The sequence below is a fragment of the Lolium perenne genome, chromosome 4 (genome assembly GCF_019359855.2).
Source record: "Lolium perenne isolate Kyuss_39 chromosome 4, Kyuss_2.0, whole genome shotgun sequence".
Taxonomy (NCBI): Eukaryota; Viridiplantae; Streptophyta; class Magnoliopsida; order Poales; family Poaceae; genus Lolium; species Lolium perenne.
Window position 1 is genome coordinate 132,179,787 of NC_067247.2, and position 15,395 is coordinate 132,195,181.

The 15,395-nt window shown below is 42.8% G+C and overlaps 2 protein-coding genes across 2 annotated transcripts; both read left to right on the forward strand.

Moving 5' to 3' along the window:
• On the forward strand, positions 1–7,398 carry LOC139839126 (uncharacterized). The gene is made up of 6 exons (XM_071829172.1): positions 1–154; positions 833–968; positions 1,056–1,199; positions 5,873–6,327; positions 6,914–7,017; positions 7,123–7,398. Exons 1-6 carry the CDS (start codon positions 1–3, stop codon positions 7,396–7,398), a joined length of 1,269 nt encoding a protein of 422 aa, XP_071685273.1.
• Positions 7,399–8,215: 817 nt separating this feature from the next.
• LOC127293939 (ATP-dependent (S)-NAD(P)H-hydrate dehydratase) lies at positions 8,216–14,140 on the forward strand. The gene is made up of 11 exons (XM_051323658.2): positions 8,216–8,518; positions 10,592–10,668; positions 10,740–10,849; positions 10,920–11,034; positions 11,621–11,683; positions 11,760–11,923; positions 11,990–12,051; positions 12,158–12,224; positions 13,605–13,670; positions 13,748–13,873; positions 13,972–14,140. The coding sequence occupies exons 1-11, from the start codon at positions 8,245–8,247 to the stop codon at positions 14,000–14,002; spliced, it is 1,155 nt and encodes a 384-aa protein (XP_051179618.1). The 5' UTR covers positions 8,216–8,244; the 3' UTR covers positions 14,003–14,140.
• The last annotated feature ends 1,255 nt before the right edge of the window (positions 14,141–15,395 follow it).

The following is a 15,395-nucleotide window of genomic DNA, read 5'->3' on the forward strand; positions in this document are numbered from 1 at the left end:
ATGAACCCGATCGAAATGAAAATGTTATGGAACATCAAGAGAGAAGATCCAGAAGTGGAAGAATGGATTAGATCTATGGCCGCCGACACAGAACAAGTGGAAGAATCCATTGAAGCCACGATGGCAGGGAATGTTGAGGTTCTAGGAGCTGAAGGTATAACTAAATTCATAGATTACATAAAGCTTGATCCAGGGCTTCCCATTCCACTTGATCGGTTCGCTCCCAATGTTAGGGACGATGTTAGATTTGCTTACTTAAAGAATGGTCCAACTCAGCCAACTGATCATAATTTCCCTTCAAATAAAGATAATAGATCCTTTTAGCCACAATGGTATTAGAATTTCGATTGGTTGGAATATAGTGTGGACAAGGATAGGGCTTATTGCTTCTATTGTTATATTTTCAAACATGATCGTATTGATGAGAAATTTGGGCATGATGTCTTTACCAAATCTGGGTACAACCATTGGAAAATGGGGTGGATGCATTTCGTAAGCATGTCGGAGGGCCATGTAGCATACATAATATGTCAAGGCCAACATGTGATGATTTTAAGAATCAGAAGGCAAGTGTGAAAAGCAAAGTTACAACTTATACAAGTGATTCACTAGTAAAGTATGAAACTCATGTTGATACTTCTTTGGGCATTGTAAGTTATCTAGCATTGCAAGGTAAACCATTCCGTGGACATGATGAATCAGCTTCTTCTCTAAACAAAGGCAATTTGTTGGATATCCATGATTGGTATAAAGCAAGAAATAAGGAAGTGAAGCTTGCATTTGATGAGCTGTGTCCTAAAAATGCCAAAAAATGACTTCCTCAATTATTCAGAAAGCACTTGTCAGAAATTGTGCGCACAGGCAGTCACCAAATCCATCAAAGAAGAGATGGATGGTTGTCTTTTCTCTGATCTTATAGATGAATCCAGTGATATATCTGTGAAAGAACAAATGGCCATGGTTGTGAGGTAAGTGTTGAAGTATGTTAAATATTGTGTCTTTACTTCTTTTCTATGTAGTGTTATTCAACTGATTTTTTTATCATTTTATTGTAGGTATGTGAACAAGATTGGAGATATTATTGAAAGATTTTTGGGTATTCAGAATATCCCAAACACAACATCCCCAGCTTTAAAGAAGACACTTTTGGAGGTTTTCTCTAAACATGGTCTACTTATTGCAAGACTACGAGGGCAAGGGTATGATGGAGCATCTAATATGAGGGGAGAATTTAATGGCCTTCAGAAATTAATCTGTGATAGAACCCAAATGCTTTTTATTGTTCATTGCTTTGCTCACCAGTTGCAGCTGATTGTTGTTGCTTTATCGAGGTGCTGCAAAGGTCTTGAGGATTTCTTTGAGGATGTGAAAGAGATTGCCAATCTCTCTAGTTCATCTTGCGGGAGGAAGGATATATTGCTTGATAAGCACAAAGAGATTCTTCTATCCAAGATCAAGAAAGGTGAAATACCCACGAGAAGAGGGAAAAATCAAGAAACATCTTTGTGCCGACCTGGAGATACAAGGTGGGGTTCTCACTACACAACCTTATGTCGTATTGAATCAATGTGGGATGCAACGATAGAAATTTTAAGCATTGTTGAGTATGATTCTCGTAATCCAACTAAGGCAGGAGGTTATGTTCATAAAATGGAGACTTTTAGTTTAGTGTTCCACATGGCTGGCTTACGGAGGAAGTTGGAGAAACTACAACAGGATAATGCACCTAGAGAGATTATACGTGAAACAATGGACGTAATGAACGAACTTCTCTATAGAGAAGAGATGCTATGGTTGCAGCGGTCCAGAATATCTTGGTTGAAGGAGGGAGATCGAAATACCAAATTCTTTCATTGGAAGGCGGTATGGCGAGCACGCAAAAATCGGATTGCCTCACTCAAGGACCAAGATGGCGTGGTACTGGATACTCCAAATGAAATGGAAGCGTATGACAAAATCTTATTTTCAGTCAGTGTATACTCGGGACCCGTCTATTCTGCCTAGGCCGGTGGTGAATTTGTTTCACGAAGTGATCTCGGAGGAAGTAAATGAAACCTTGTGTAGACCATTCTCAGAGCTGAAAATTTCAGATGTCATCTTTCAAATCGGGCCACTTAAGGCTCCCGGACCAGATGGATTTCCGGCGACATTTTATCAAAGGAATTGGGGGATTCTGAAGTATGAAATCATACAGGCAGTACTAAAATTCTTTGATACTGGTAAGATGCCGGAGGGTATTAATGACACCTCTATTGTCTTGATTCCGAAAATTGACAACCCTACTGAGCTCAAGGATTTTAGGCCTATAAGTACGTACGCGTTTTGTATAAAATAATATCTAAGTGCTTGGTAAACAGGCTGAGACCTTTACTTGGAGACATTATATCGGAGAACCAAAGTGCATTTGTGCCGGGGCGGCTGATCACGGACAACGCACTGTTGGCCTTTGAATGCCTTCATTACATGGAACATGGAGCCAATGCACAAAATTCTTTTTGTGCCTACAAACTGGATCTTTCTAAAGCATATGATCGTGTTGATTGGGTTTTTCTGGAGGAAGTGATGTATAAGATGGGCTTCTCTCACCGGTGGATACAGTGGATAATGGTGTGTGTTACCACGGTGAGGTACTCTGTGAAATTTAATGGAGGTCTATTAGAAGCGTTCTCCCCCACGAGGGACCTAAGACAAGGTGATCCATTATCTCCGTTCTTGTTTCTCTTTGTTGCTGATGGTCTTTCTGCCCTATTGCAATCAGAAATTAGCACAGGAGGTATTTCCCCCATCAAGATTTGTCGGCGTGCACCAGGAATTTCTCATCTCCTGTTTGCAGATGACACAGTGTTGTTCTTCAAGGCAGAGGGTTGTCAAGCGGAAAGGGTTAAATATGTTATTGATTCTTATGCAGTGGCTACGGGGCAACTTATTAACCCTTCGAAATGTTCAATACTATTTAGCCCACAATGCCAGGGGGAAGTACAAGAGGAGATTAGAGGCACTCTTAATGTCCAGAGAGATAATTTTGAGGAGAAGTATCTTGGGTTACCTACACCTGAGGGAAGAATGAATAAAGGCAAGTTTGATAATCTACAATCCAAGCTCTCAAAACGTTTGTTGATGTGGGGGGATTTATCACAATGAGGAAAGGAAATTATGATTAAAGCAGTGGCTCAGGCTCTGCCAACATGCATTATAGGCGTCTTTAAGCTGCCAATGTCTGTGTGCGATGATTTGATGAAACTGACCCGAGATTTTTGGTGGGGTGCTGCGAGAGGGAAGAGAAAAACCCACCGGGTCAGTTGGGATGTGCTGATACGATCCAAACCCCATGGTGGCCTCGGGTTTAGGGACTGATACGTCTCAAACGTATCTGTAATTTCTTATGTTCCATGCTACTTTTATGATGATACTCACATGTTTTATACACACTTTATGTCATTATTATGCATTTTCCGGCACTAACCTATTAACGAGATGCCGAAGAGCCAGTTGTTGTTTTCTGCTGTTTTTGGTTTCACAAATCCTACAAAGGAAATATTCTCGGAATTGGACGAAATCAATGCCCAGGGTCTTATTTTTCTACGAAGCTTCCAGAAGACCGAAGGGGATATGAAGTGGGGCCACGAGGGCCTATACCCATAGGGCGGCGCGGCCTGGGAGGGGCCCGCGCCGGCCTATGGTGTGGGGCCCTCGCGCCGCCTCCAACCCTACCCTTCCGCCTACTTATAGCCTTCGTCGCGAACACCCCTGTACCGAGAGCCACGATACGGAAAACCTTCCAGAGACGCAGCCACCGCCAATCCCATCTCGGGGGATTCAGGAGATCGCCTCCGGCACCCAGCCGGAGAGGGGAATCATCTCCCGGAGGACTCTTCATCACCATGATCGCCTCCGGATTGATGTGTGAGTAGTCCACCCTTGGACTATGGGTCCATAGCAGTAGCTAGATGGTTGTCTTCTCCTCATTGTGCTATCATGTTAGATCTTGTGAGCTGCCTATCATGATCAAGATCATCTATTTGTAATGCTACATGTTGTGTTTGTTGGGATCCGATGAATATGGAATACTATGTCAAGTTGATTATCAATCTATCATATGTGTTGTTTATGTTCTTGCATGCTCTCCGTTGCTAGTAGAGGCTCTGGCCAAGTTGATACTTGTAACTCCAAGAGGGAGTATTTATGCTCGATAGTGGGTTCATGCCTCCATTGAATCTGGGACAGTGACAGAAAGTTCTAAAGTTGTGGCTGTGCTGTTGCCACTAGGGATAAAACATCGATGCTTTGTCTAAGTATATTTGTGTTGATTACATTACGCACCATACTTAATGCAATTGTCTGTTGTTTGCAACTTAATACTGGAAGGGGTGCGGATGCTAACCCGAAGGTGGACTTTTTAGGCATAGATGCATGCTGGATAGCGGTCTATGTACTTTGTCGTAATGCCCTGATTAAATCTCATAGTAGTCATCGTGATATGTATGTGCATTGTTATGTCCTCTCTATTTATCAATTGCCCAACTGTAATTTGTTCACCCAACGTGCTATTTATCTTATGGGAGAGACACCACTAGTGAACTGTGGACCCCGGTCCATTCTTTTACATCTGAAATACAATCTACTGCAAACTCTGTTCTTTACTGTTCTTCGCAAACAAACATCATTTTCCACACCATACGTTTAATCCTTTGTTACAGCAAGCCGGTGAGATTGACAACCTCACTGTTTCGTTGGGGCAAAGTACTTTGATTGTGTTGTGCAGGTTCCACGTTGGCGCCGAATCCCTGGTGTTGCGCCGCACTACACTCCGTCATCAACAACCTTCACGTGTTCCTTGACTCCTACTGGTTCGATAACCTTGGTTTCATACTGAGGGAAAACTTTCTGTTGTACGCATCACACCTTCCTCTTGGGGTTCCCAACGGACGTGTGTCAACTGCACGCATCGGGGACATGCGGATTTTTAACCGGGCCTTGTTAGCACGCCAAGCTTGGCGCCTGATAAGTAGACCTGGCAGCCTTTGTGCTCGTGTGCTAACTTGGTGGACACAGTTTTTCCTGGTAATTCGTCACCTACATGGACTACTGTTACCTATGGTCTAGAGCTGCTTAAACATGGTCTTATCTGGCGAGTTCGAAACGGTCGCTCGATTCGTATTTGGCGCGACAATTGGATCCCACGGGAGCATGAACTTAAAGTTATTGGTGATAAGGGGAAGTCACGTCTTATTCGAGTGGCTAGCCTGCTGGATGATCATGGAAATTGGGATGAGGCGCTAGTACGTAAAACATTTCCTCCTATAGACGCTGAAGTGATCATGCGTATTACAATTTCTGGCCGCAGGCCGGATGATTTCTTGGCATGGCAGATGGAGAAAAATGGAATATTCTCAATAAGAAGTGCATACCGTATTGGTCTACGGATAGCTCATCAAGATCTGGTGGTGGGAGCGTCTAGTACATCTCCACATGGAGATAAACCCATCTGGAAGAAAATCTGGAAGTGCAATATACCAGAAAATGTCTGAATCTTTGCAAACGCTCTAGCGACGGAGGCAAATAAAAAACAAAGACATCTGCCAGTCGATGGTGGGTGCCATATATGTGGAAGTTTGGTGGAAGACTCCTATCATGCCTTGATCCAGTGCCCACATGTTGCTGGCTTGTGGGAGGCAATGAGAGAAATATGGCCGGTACCGAGGATTGTGGCTCCTATTCAGGATGACTGGCTAGAGGCCTGGTTGCTGGGAGTGCCGCTTGAGATATGTGGCCGCATATTGATGATTGCTTGGAGGGTATGGTGTGCTCGCAATGAAGTCACACACGATAAAATACTTCCAGCGATTGAAGGATCTAGGCGTTTCATATGTAGCTATATCCAAAACCTCGACAATATTGGTCGGCTCACACCTGAAGAAATTGTGAAAGGGAAGAGGGCTACTAGTCAGCCAGTGGAAGCTAAGCTACAACAACAACCATCTACTGCAGTGGCTTGGTCCAGGCCTCCGAATGGTACGGTCAAGCTTAATATAGATGGTGCTTACATTGCACAGACTGGCTCTGCTGGGGCTGGAATGATCCTGAGGCGCGATGATGGCTACATTATATTCTCGGCCTGCAGATCCTTGAAGTTTTGTTCCTCGGCACTCGAGTCTGAGCTACAAGCATGTTTGGAGGGCGTTCGCTTGGCCCTTGATGGTTGCACGAATGATATCATCGTGGAGACTGATAATCTGGAGCTATCTTTGATGGCAAAGTCTGCGGCGAGGGATGCGTCTACTTTGAGTCATCTGATGGAGGACCTAAGGCTGCTAATCAAGTCTAAGCGTATTATAGCGTTTAATAAAATTCCTCGAGGGCAGAATAGTGCAAGTCATGAGTTAGCTAGATTTAGTATGTTTCAAAATAGGACTGAATTTTGGTTAGATGCGGCTCTAGAGTCTCTTATGAGTCGTATCCTTCGGGATTGTAATCACATTGTTACTAATTAATAGAATCCCGTTTGCCCCGCAATTTTTTTTTTTAGTGTTCCACATGAAGATGATGTTAAGACTGCTCCGTATGACAAGTGATGTATCTCTTCTATTGCAAAATAAGGATCAAAATATTATTCATGTATTCGATAATGTTTAATGGTTACTTTTTCTATGTATATTTTGTTGATCTAAACTTCTATTTGTATTATTTCAAGCCATATCTTTGGTTACGGATGTGAAAACATGTTTGGTTAATTGGAGAAATCATGATTGAGATTCACTCTTGGAAGATGTCCAACCATTTTGCATTGAAAATGAGATCATAATCCCGAGTATGGATACCATGGTAACATAATGTGGTAAAACAAGAAAAGGGGGAAGATGCGCGGTCACCACTGATCATTTTTATCGTGTTGACACCTTCTATGTTGTCATAGACTCTATTATCACAGAGTTTGATCATCGCTTTAATGAGGCATTTTCAGAGGTTATTCAGAACTTCTCCGGTCTTGATCCAAGAGACTCATTTGCTAGGTTCAATGTGAGTAAACTTGCTCGGCTTACAAAGATTTATCATGAGGATTTCTCTAATTATGAGCGAGATCATATGCAAGATTCCCTTAAGCTATTCCTTATTCATATGAAGAGAGTTGAAGATTTCAGAGTTTTTCTTGACATTGCAAGCCTAGCTAAAAAGATGGTTGAACTTGAAAGGCATATCATGTTCCCTACAGTTTACCGCCTTGTTGAGTTGGCAATGCTTTTACCGGTTGGGACAACAACAGTTGAAAGGTTATTCTCAGCTATGAAGATTATCAAGACAGAGTTGCGCAACAAGATGTCCGATGGTTGGCTTAATGATTTGATGGTGTGCTACATCGAGCGAGGGATATTCAAAAGTCTTGATCTTGGTGAAATTTAAAAAAGATTTTCAAAGTGAAGGTAGAGCTTTATCATTGCCTGGAACTTCTAGATGACATTAAAGCTTTATTGTTGGTATGTTCATAGGTTATACTTATATTTGAATATGTTGCTATTACCATAGTACCATTGACTATGCTTAACATCATATAAAATATTATTGTGTCAAGACCATTTCTTTTGCGTCAACTTTTTTACGTTTTAAAGTTCGTCTGACCTTAATTTTTTTCGTCCTTCGCCACTGGCTGACAGGTAGGTCCCACTAGTCGCCACATCAGCGAATACATCGATGTACACAAGCAGGTGACTATCAGTGGATCTCACAGCCGTATTTAGTGACCATAGAATGCGTATTCCTATGTATGGTGATGGAGGCGGTCTAAGAGCATCTCCAGTCGCGTCCCTCAAATGAGGTTTGGGGGACCGCGGACAAGAAATGGGGAAAAAAACTGTCCAGTCGCGTCCCCCAAAGCTAATTAGCGCCTCATTTTGTGTCCCGCGTCCCCGGTAGAGACTCTAGGGGACGCCGGACACAAAATCAGCGTCCACATGCATGCAGCCCCTAGTCCCCACATGTCATTCTCTTTCCCCACACTTTCTCTCACCTACTTTTTCCACATGGAGTGGTCCCCTCTATTAAAATGTATGCATCCGGACGCTGTTTGAGGGACGCGGCTGGGAAGGGCCTTTTTTTTTGTACAGATTTTTTTGTCTCTTTTTGTCCGGCGTGATCCCAAACGTGCCCCAAATTATTTGTGCCGGACGCTTTTTTTAGGGACGAGAGTGGAGATGCTGTAAGATAATTTTTACTCAAAAAATATATAATGCCAAACAGGGCGAGGCGACGATGAGCCTGTCAATGGGCGCGTGCCCCCACGCGTGGCGGCACCATCTGCACCACCGCGGCCGCATGTGGGCCGCTTCGCCGGTCTTCCGAAGGCAGCTGTTCCTGCTCCGCGCTCTTGCGCCCACCTGCGCACACGGCGGCCGCGCCTCCTCCAGCTCTCTCCAGGTCCACGCCATGTCCGCGGCGGCCGGGCCGGTGTACGAGGCGGACGCGGAGGCGGTGGTCCGGCGAATCACGCCGCCGCTCGACCGCGCCCGGCATAAGGGTCAGGCAGGTCTGTAAGCCCCCGCCCATCTTAGTTTCCTGCGTGCGTGCGTGTTCGGTGATGAATTGGGCGGGCCGTGCCCACACTTGCGCAATCGGTGTTCGTTAGAATGCTCCAGAGCGGAGTGCTCTTGTATTGTAGGTTCAGTAACTACTAGCTAGTGATATTCTTGGGATCTTAGTATAGATTGTTTTCTCAGTCTGTGAGTGTGAGCGAAGTTGCAGTCGGGTTGGTTTCGTTATGGTCGACCTTTACCAAACCCATGGCCAAACACACGAATGTGCTCCAGGGTGTGCAAAAAATGGAACCGTTCCAAACCGTAGTTCAGTACTAGTTTTGCCACCCCAATTTGCAACTCTGAAGGAAATTGATGTAGGGAGATGCTAGCCGGTTTCCACGCTTGGACGGGTTCAGTTCTTGCAGACTCTTAAATGTGCTTGCTGCTGGCCCACAACAATACCCGTGGTTGCTGGGATGGAGGATGCAGACCTTGTGGTGGTGCTGAGGTGGAGATATGGTGGTCGCAGGGTTCAAGATGCGGCAGTTGCCAGCCTCCGAAAGGAAGGACACACATCGCCTAAATTTTTTTTTGGGGAAAACGTGAGGGAAAGTAGTGGTGTATCATCAGCGGCAGAGGTGACCTTGTTGAGTGGAGTGTTGGGAACTAGAATACTTACACATGCCAGCATGGACGAATATGTGGCGTTTCAGGTGAAAAACCACACCACATAAGCAATGATGCCGCTCTGGGTCAGGCAAGGCTGTAGTTTTGTATGGCTTAGGAAGTTAGGGACCAAATGCACACTTTACGACATGTTGAGGGTCCAAAAATGTAACTATCAATTAGGATTTACGTAGGGCTTATTAACTCTTTGTGTGTTTCTCCACCGAAGACTTATTGGTCCTTATGTGATGGAAGAAAATTGAAATATTTAGTATTACAGGTGAGACAAAGAGACCCATGCCTCTACCAGTCGGGTTGGGTACCCATGGTTCAAATGGCTGTCTTTCAGTGAATTGTGGCGTGGATGTTAAATATCTTGAAATATTAATTCAAATTGGAGCATGAGCTTTTGGCTTGTATGAACTGGGAAACATGATGCATCATGGGAGAATATTGGTGTTTGGGGGGTATGATGAGTTGGTGCAGGCCTCAGGTTTTTTCATTAGGAACCTCGCCTCAAGTTTGGAAGCCCATTTTGGGAGGTTTGCTTTGCATTGTTATTCTGAGCGGTAGAGCTTGGAGAACTAAAAGCCTAAGCAGAGGCGAACCTGGCACCCTGGAATTGATGGCGGGACGACACCATAGCTTTCTTACACCGCTTAGAAAAAAGTGTATCATTGTAAGAATTTTCAAATTATATAGTTTTCCCAGGCTTCAGTAAGTTTCTGGGTCTGCCGTTGAGCCTAAGTAAGGTGCAAGCCTAACTATAGGCATGGCTGACAAACACCATCATATTAGGGCCTGTTTGGTACTCCATCCGTTCCAAATTAATTGACTCAATTTTGTCCAGATACACATGTATCTAGACGCGTTTTAGTTTGTAGATACATGCATATCTAGACAAAGCTGAGTCAATTAATTTGGAACAGAGGTAGTAGGAAGTATTTTTGTATCAATACATCTGCAAAGCAATGGATTTGAAACCATGAAAGAATATACACTCCTCATATTAAAACATAGCTTTTGAGAGGGAAAAAAACAGGAATCCAACTAATTGCCTATTGAGCTAATAAACTGGACAATGATAAATACATGGGACTCACCTACATGTAATGTACTTTTTTTTTATCCCACATACAGGAATACCTATTTTTTGTGGATTTTGAATTTCTTATAGTTTCCTTTGAGTTACACATATGCAGCGTTTCAAGATTTTAGCAGAAAAGTTATCACATCTTATTTTCCAGTGTTTCAGCTCTAAAAGAAGTGGAACATTCCTAATTCATGGAATCTTTCTAATGGGTGTTGCACCTTATGTAAAATTGTGGCTTGTGCATTCATGTTTGTTCACTGGTGTTCAAAATTACAGCAAAAATATTCTTACAAGTTGAATTGGTAATTTGTCATTATGTTTGTAGGGAAGATAGCAGTAATTGGTGGATGTCGCGAGTATACTGGCGCTCCTTATTTTGCTGCCATCTCTGCCTTGAAAGTTGTCAGTATCTTTAATTTTTTTAATCTCATTAACTGTGCGTCAATGCGAATTTTTGACATGTTATTGTTCAGGGTGCAGATCTCTCACATGTTTTCTGCACAAAAGATGCTGCAACAGTAATCAAAAGCTATAGCCCTGAGCTGATTGTGCATCCAATCTTAGAGGAGTCCTATAGTGTAAGGTAATTTCAAATTGCACTTTGTTGTAATATCAATATAATGTTTTCGATAACCTCAAATCTATTTTTGTAGGGAGGATGAAAGAGAATCTGTTTCTTCTAGCATTCTCGCTGAAGTTACAAAGTGGATGGAGCGCTTTGATTGCATTGTTGTTGGTCCCGGCCTCGGAAGGGACTCCTTTCTTATGGTTTGCTTACATACCTGGCATCTTCTGTAAATATAACTAATACCTCTGTCCTAATTTTTTCTTCTTTTGATTGGTTGCTAGTTATACAACTGAACTGTTGCTGCAGTTAATATCGACTCCGAAAAAATCTTTTAATTCAGATTTTTCTTTGTCTCTTTTGCATTTATTGTTTTGTGGTCAGCTTGAACCTTGAATGAGGTGGCAGTTATATTCATATTTTTGCTAAGTCAAAACCTATTATCGAGTCTAATTTGTTAATCTTTCCAGCATTTGCAATAATTTTGTAATCATAAAGTTGATAGATGTAAGGGGTATGTTTTTTATTGCGTGTAGGAATATGCACATGTACAAGGTAAACTTAGTCCTGAATCGTTAGGCATGGAAGTTTCACTGTTGAAAGTCTTGAGAGTTGAGACTAAAAGAGATATAACAATGCAATAATTCTTCAATATAATTAAAAAGTCCCTTTTGTATTAGCATCTCATATCAATGATTTGTCCTTGGGATTCTGTTATCTAGGTCTAACTACAAATATTTAGTCAAATTATCTTATGTCTTAACTTTACCTCACCTTACCTACTTGTAGGATTGTGTCAGTAATATCATGAGGCATGCGCGTCAGGCTAATATTCCAACTGTTGTCGATGGGGTATGACTTTAACTTAATGTACTTAATGTTCTTCATCTAAGGTGTCGATCTTGAATTTTTTTTGTATGGTCTGCAGGATGGCCTTTTCCTTATAACCAATAACATTGGTCTTGTTGAAGACAACCCTCTTGCCATCTTAACACCAAATGTATATGAGTACAAGCGTCTTATCCAGAAGGTTCTCAACTGTGAAGTAAATGAGGAAAATGCTTCGGAGCAACTGACTGCACTTTGTCAAAAGTATGAACACAATATTTACTACATTTTTTTTCTATAATGTTTGTTTGTAATATTCTTTTCTTTCAGAATTGGCGGTGTAACCATCATGAGGAAAGGAAAAGCAGATCTGATTAGTGATGGTAAAAAAGGTATGCTAGAAAGCAGCTTGCCTACTTTTTGTGTTCAGTGCTGCAATTCTGTTTGGGATCACTGCTAACTCGTTTTCTTTGAACTACTGATATTTCTTTTCTGAAGTTACACAAGTGAGTACCTTTGGTTCCCCAAGGCGATGTGGTGGTCAAGGCGACATTCTCTCTGGAAGGTATGTTGCCTTCTATTTGCTGAGTATTCCCCACACCCTGCTAACTGTCTTATCTCTCATTGTGATTTGTACAGCTTTACATTAGCGCTCACCATTAATATACTTGATCTTAATGTCTTTGTTCTTTTTCACCAATATCAATATTTTATTTGTAAACATTCTTTTATTCGTTGTAGCTTTCTCGGGAATTTGTTTCTGTAAATCTTCATTAGTTAACGTAATGAACTAACGTTATGAAAAAAATAGTTATGTCTATTCTAAGTTCTAACCTGCCATTTTTTCTCTCTAAAATATTTATAAGTTCTATCTTTGTCGTTGTCAAATACCAAACAAGTGAAACAATATGTATACCTATGCCTACATTTTTAACGGCCCATCCACACAACCATACTTCTCCTGAGGTCATGTTGATGATATGCGTTAAAGTTTTCTCCGCATGTATGTATATAGTGCATGGATTATGAGTCTAACGACTAGTCTATGAGTCCTAACTTGACTGCCGACTAGCTTGTTCGACTCGACTAGTTCGAAGAGTCGAGCGGTCAAGCGACTAGTTGTGGACTAGTCTAGACTAGTCGTGGTATTCGAGTCGATCGACTCAATTCGGGATAGATTACTGTTCAAAGGCGTCGGTGGAAATTAAGAATGAAATTCACAACTTCTTAAATACAAGGAAGTTTAGAGCTATAGAGCAATATTTAGACACGGAGGAGTAAGCTGAAGTTCAAAGACATTGCTTCATCATCTAGACAAGATAATTTGAGGCCTATGCCGTGAACTTCTAGGTTCTAGCATTATTATGTTATGTAACTTGTGCTGAACTAATGTCGTTTTAGTTACTATATACGATAGTATTTTCTACTAGCTACTGCTGCAGTACATATCGACTAGTCGAGCAGTAGTCTAGACTAGTCACGACTAGTCTATGACTCGGTACCCCAGCGAATCGGCTCGACTCCTCGACTCTTAATCCTTGATATAGTGCTTTGAAAATATGACTTGGACCCATAATTGCTCAGGAATACTATCTTGTAGTTAATTACCAGAGGTTATCTTGGTGTGTTGCTTATACTTCAAATTTCTTTAACAATTCCACTTTGCCCATAGTTGATTTATAAATTTACTTCTGACAAGTCCCTACATCAGTTGTACTGTGCACAGTCAGTGTTATTTAAGCAAACTAATCACAGTTCAACATTAGTTCACAAGTTAATGAAGTACTAGTGTTTTTGACATGTTCTATTTCGTTTTCCTTTTGGTGTTCAATATTGTATTCAGTTTGTAACCATGAATGCGGACTTTTGATGTTCCCTTTATCTCAAATACACTTCAAATGAATTTAAGGATAGTTAGTTGTTTAACCTCGTTTACCGCTGATAGCGTGGCAGTATTTGCATCATGGGGACGGCAATTTCTCTTGTCAAATGAGCAACCTACAGAGAAGAGGTAATACTTATTCTTGTCTCTAATTAATTCAACTCTCTCATCTAAACAAGGCGTGCTTTTGTCTGTCTGCAATGCAGTGTGAATCCTATGATCCTTGGGTGCATAGCTGGCTCTCTTTTGCTCAGGAAAGCCGCATTGCTTGCATTTGAGAAGAACAAGAGATCAACCGTCACTACGGACATTATTGAGTTCTTGGGTCAAAGGTATGCTGTGACCTGCATGGCTGTATCTGAACTAGAGTAGATTTCAGCTTCTATGACGGTTCTTTATTTTGAAATTTTCCTACTCTTTCTTATTGCAGCTTGGAAGATATCTGTCCTGCTGTGCGGTAGATTTTTCGCGTCTTTGTACCATCACTCTGGAGTTGTGCATCTGATTCCTACAATAATGTTGATCCTGGTATTTCAATAGTATTATCATACTGTCTATGTATATTATCTTGCCCAAGAAAAGAATGCTACAATGCTTGATGCTCTCGACCTAGTCGATGTCACTGTTGTTCAGAATATTATCCATGATTTCCCCTTGGAATTGAACTGTCTAGAAACGGTACCCTTAATTAACTGGACTTCTAGAACTGTCTCAACTAGTTCCCCTGCTTGCTCTCTTAAATGACAGAGCAGACATGTGCATTCTTAATTCAGCTTCCTATAAATATGGGATATTGCCTCACTCTGCTTGCAACGCACCGTCCAGCTATTTGAAACTGAAAATCTTGCAGAATGCAGGCCAAAATGGCGTTCTGAATCATGCCGGGATTGCTACCAAATTATGTCTACGTTCTTCCTCGTGCGTCATGTAGTGGAAAACTAGTATCGGACAACAAATGTATAGTCTGCCATGAAGTCCCCCTCGCTGCCCTCCTCTGGGGATAAAGGGAACCATAGCTGCCCTCCTCTGGGGATAAGGGGAACCATAGCCGCCATCTCTAGGAGCAACCCTCTCGCTTCCCCGTCTCGCCATTGTTGGAAAGGGTCGCTAACAAAGCTTGGGCACGCTGCAGGGAAGGTGAGGGTGGTGGCGGGACGCTTTCTCCTCATGAAGGCGTGTGGTGTGGGAATGTGGCTGACAGGAGTGTGGAGCATCGAGATTGGAGTTGGAGATGTTTGGTGGTGGGCACTCTGGCGGAGCACACAGCGGCACGATGGAGCTCGGTGCTGGCGGCAAGGAGTGTGCGTAGTGGGCAGGCTGCTTGTGGGCTCTTGCGGCCTAGATGCAACAGTCGACATGCCTGTCACGACGGCTAGGGTGGTGGACAGAGGTGCTCCTTCCCATTGCTCTCTACCCTCTCCTTGGTTTGGTGGCTCTTCGGTGTGGTGCCGGAGTCTCTGCTCTGTAGGTGCATGGGAATGGGCGGAGCGTGCCATATCTTGTTGGTTTTGGGTTGTGGGCACCTGTGAAGTGCATCGTGGCGGCCAGGTCGGTGGCGATCCTGTGGCTGACATGTAGGGACTCGTGGTGCGGCTCTTGATTCCTCGTTGTTGGTGCGACCGGATCTCGTCAGTGGTTGTCGCCGGTCCTCTTTCCTCGAGGTTCGACTAGGCGGAGAGATACAACATTGGGCGAAAGCCTCGACATGGGTTGATACCGGAGATGACGATGCTTTTGTGCGTCTTTTTTCCTATGTGGAGGGCTGGAGGCATCGTCGAAGAGTGGTTTATCTCGTCCCCTAGTCTATCGTTTTTTGCTGAGGAGTGATGCTACATTTGCTGGTGGGACTGGACC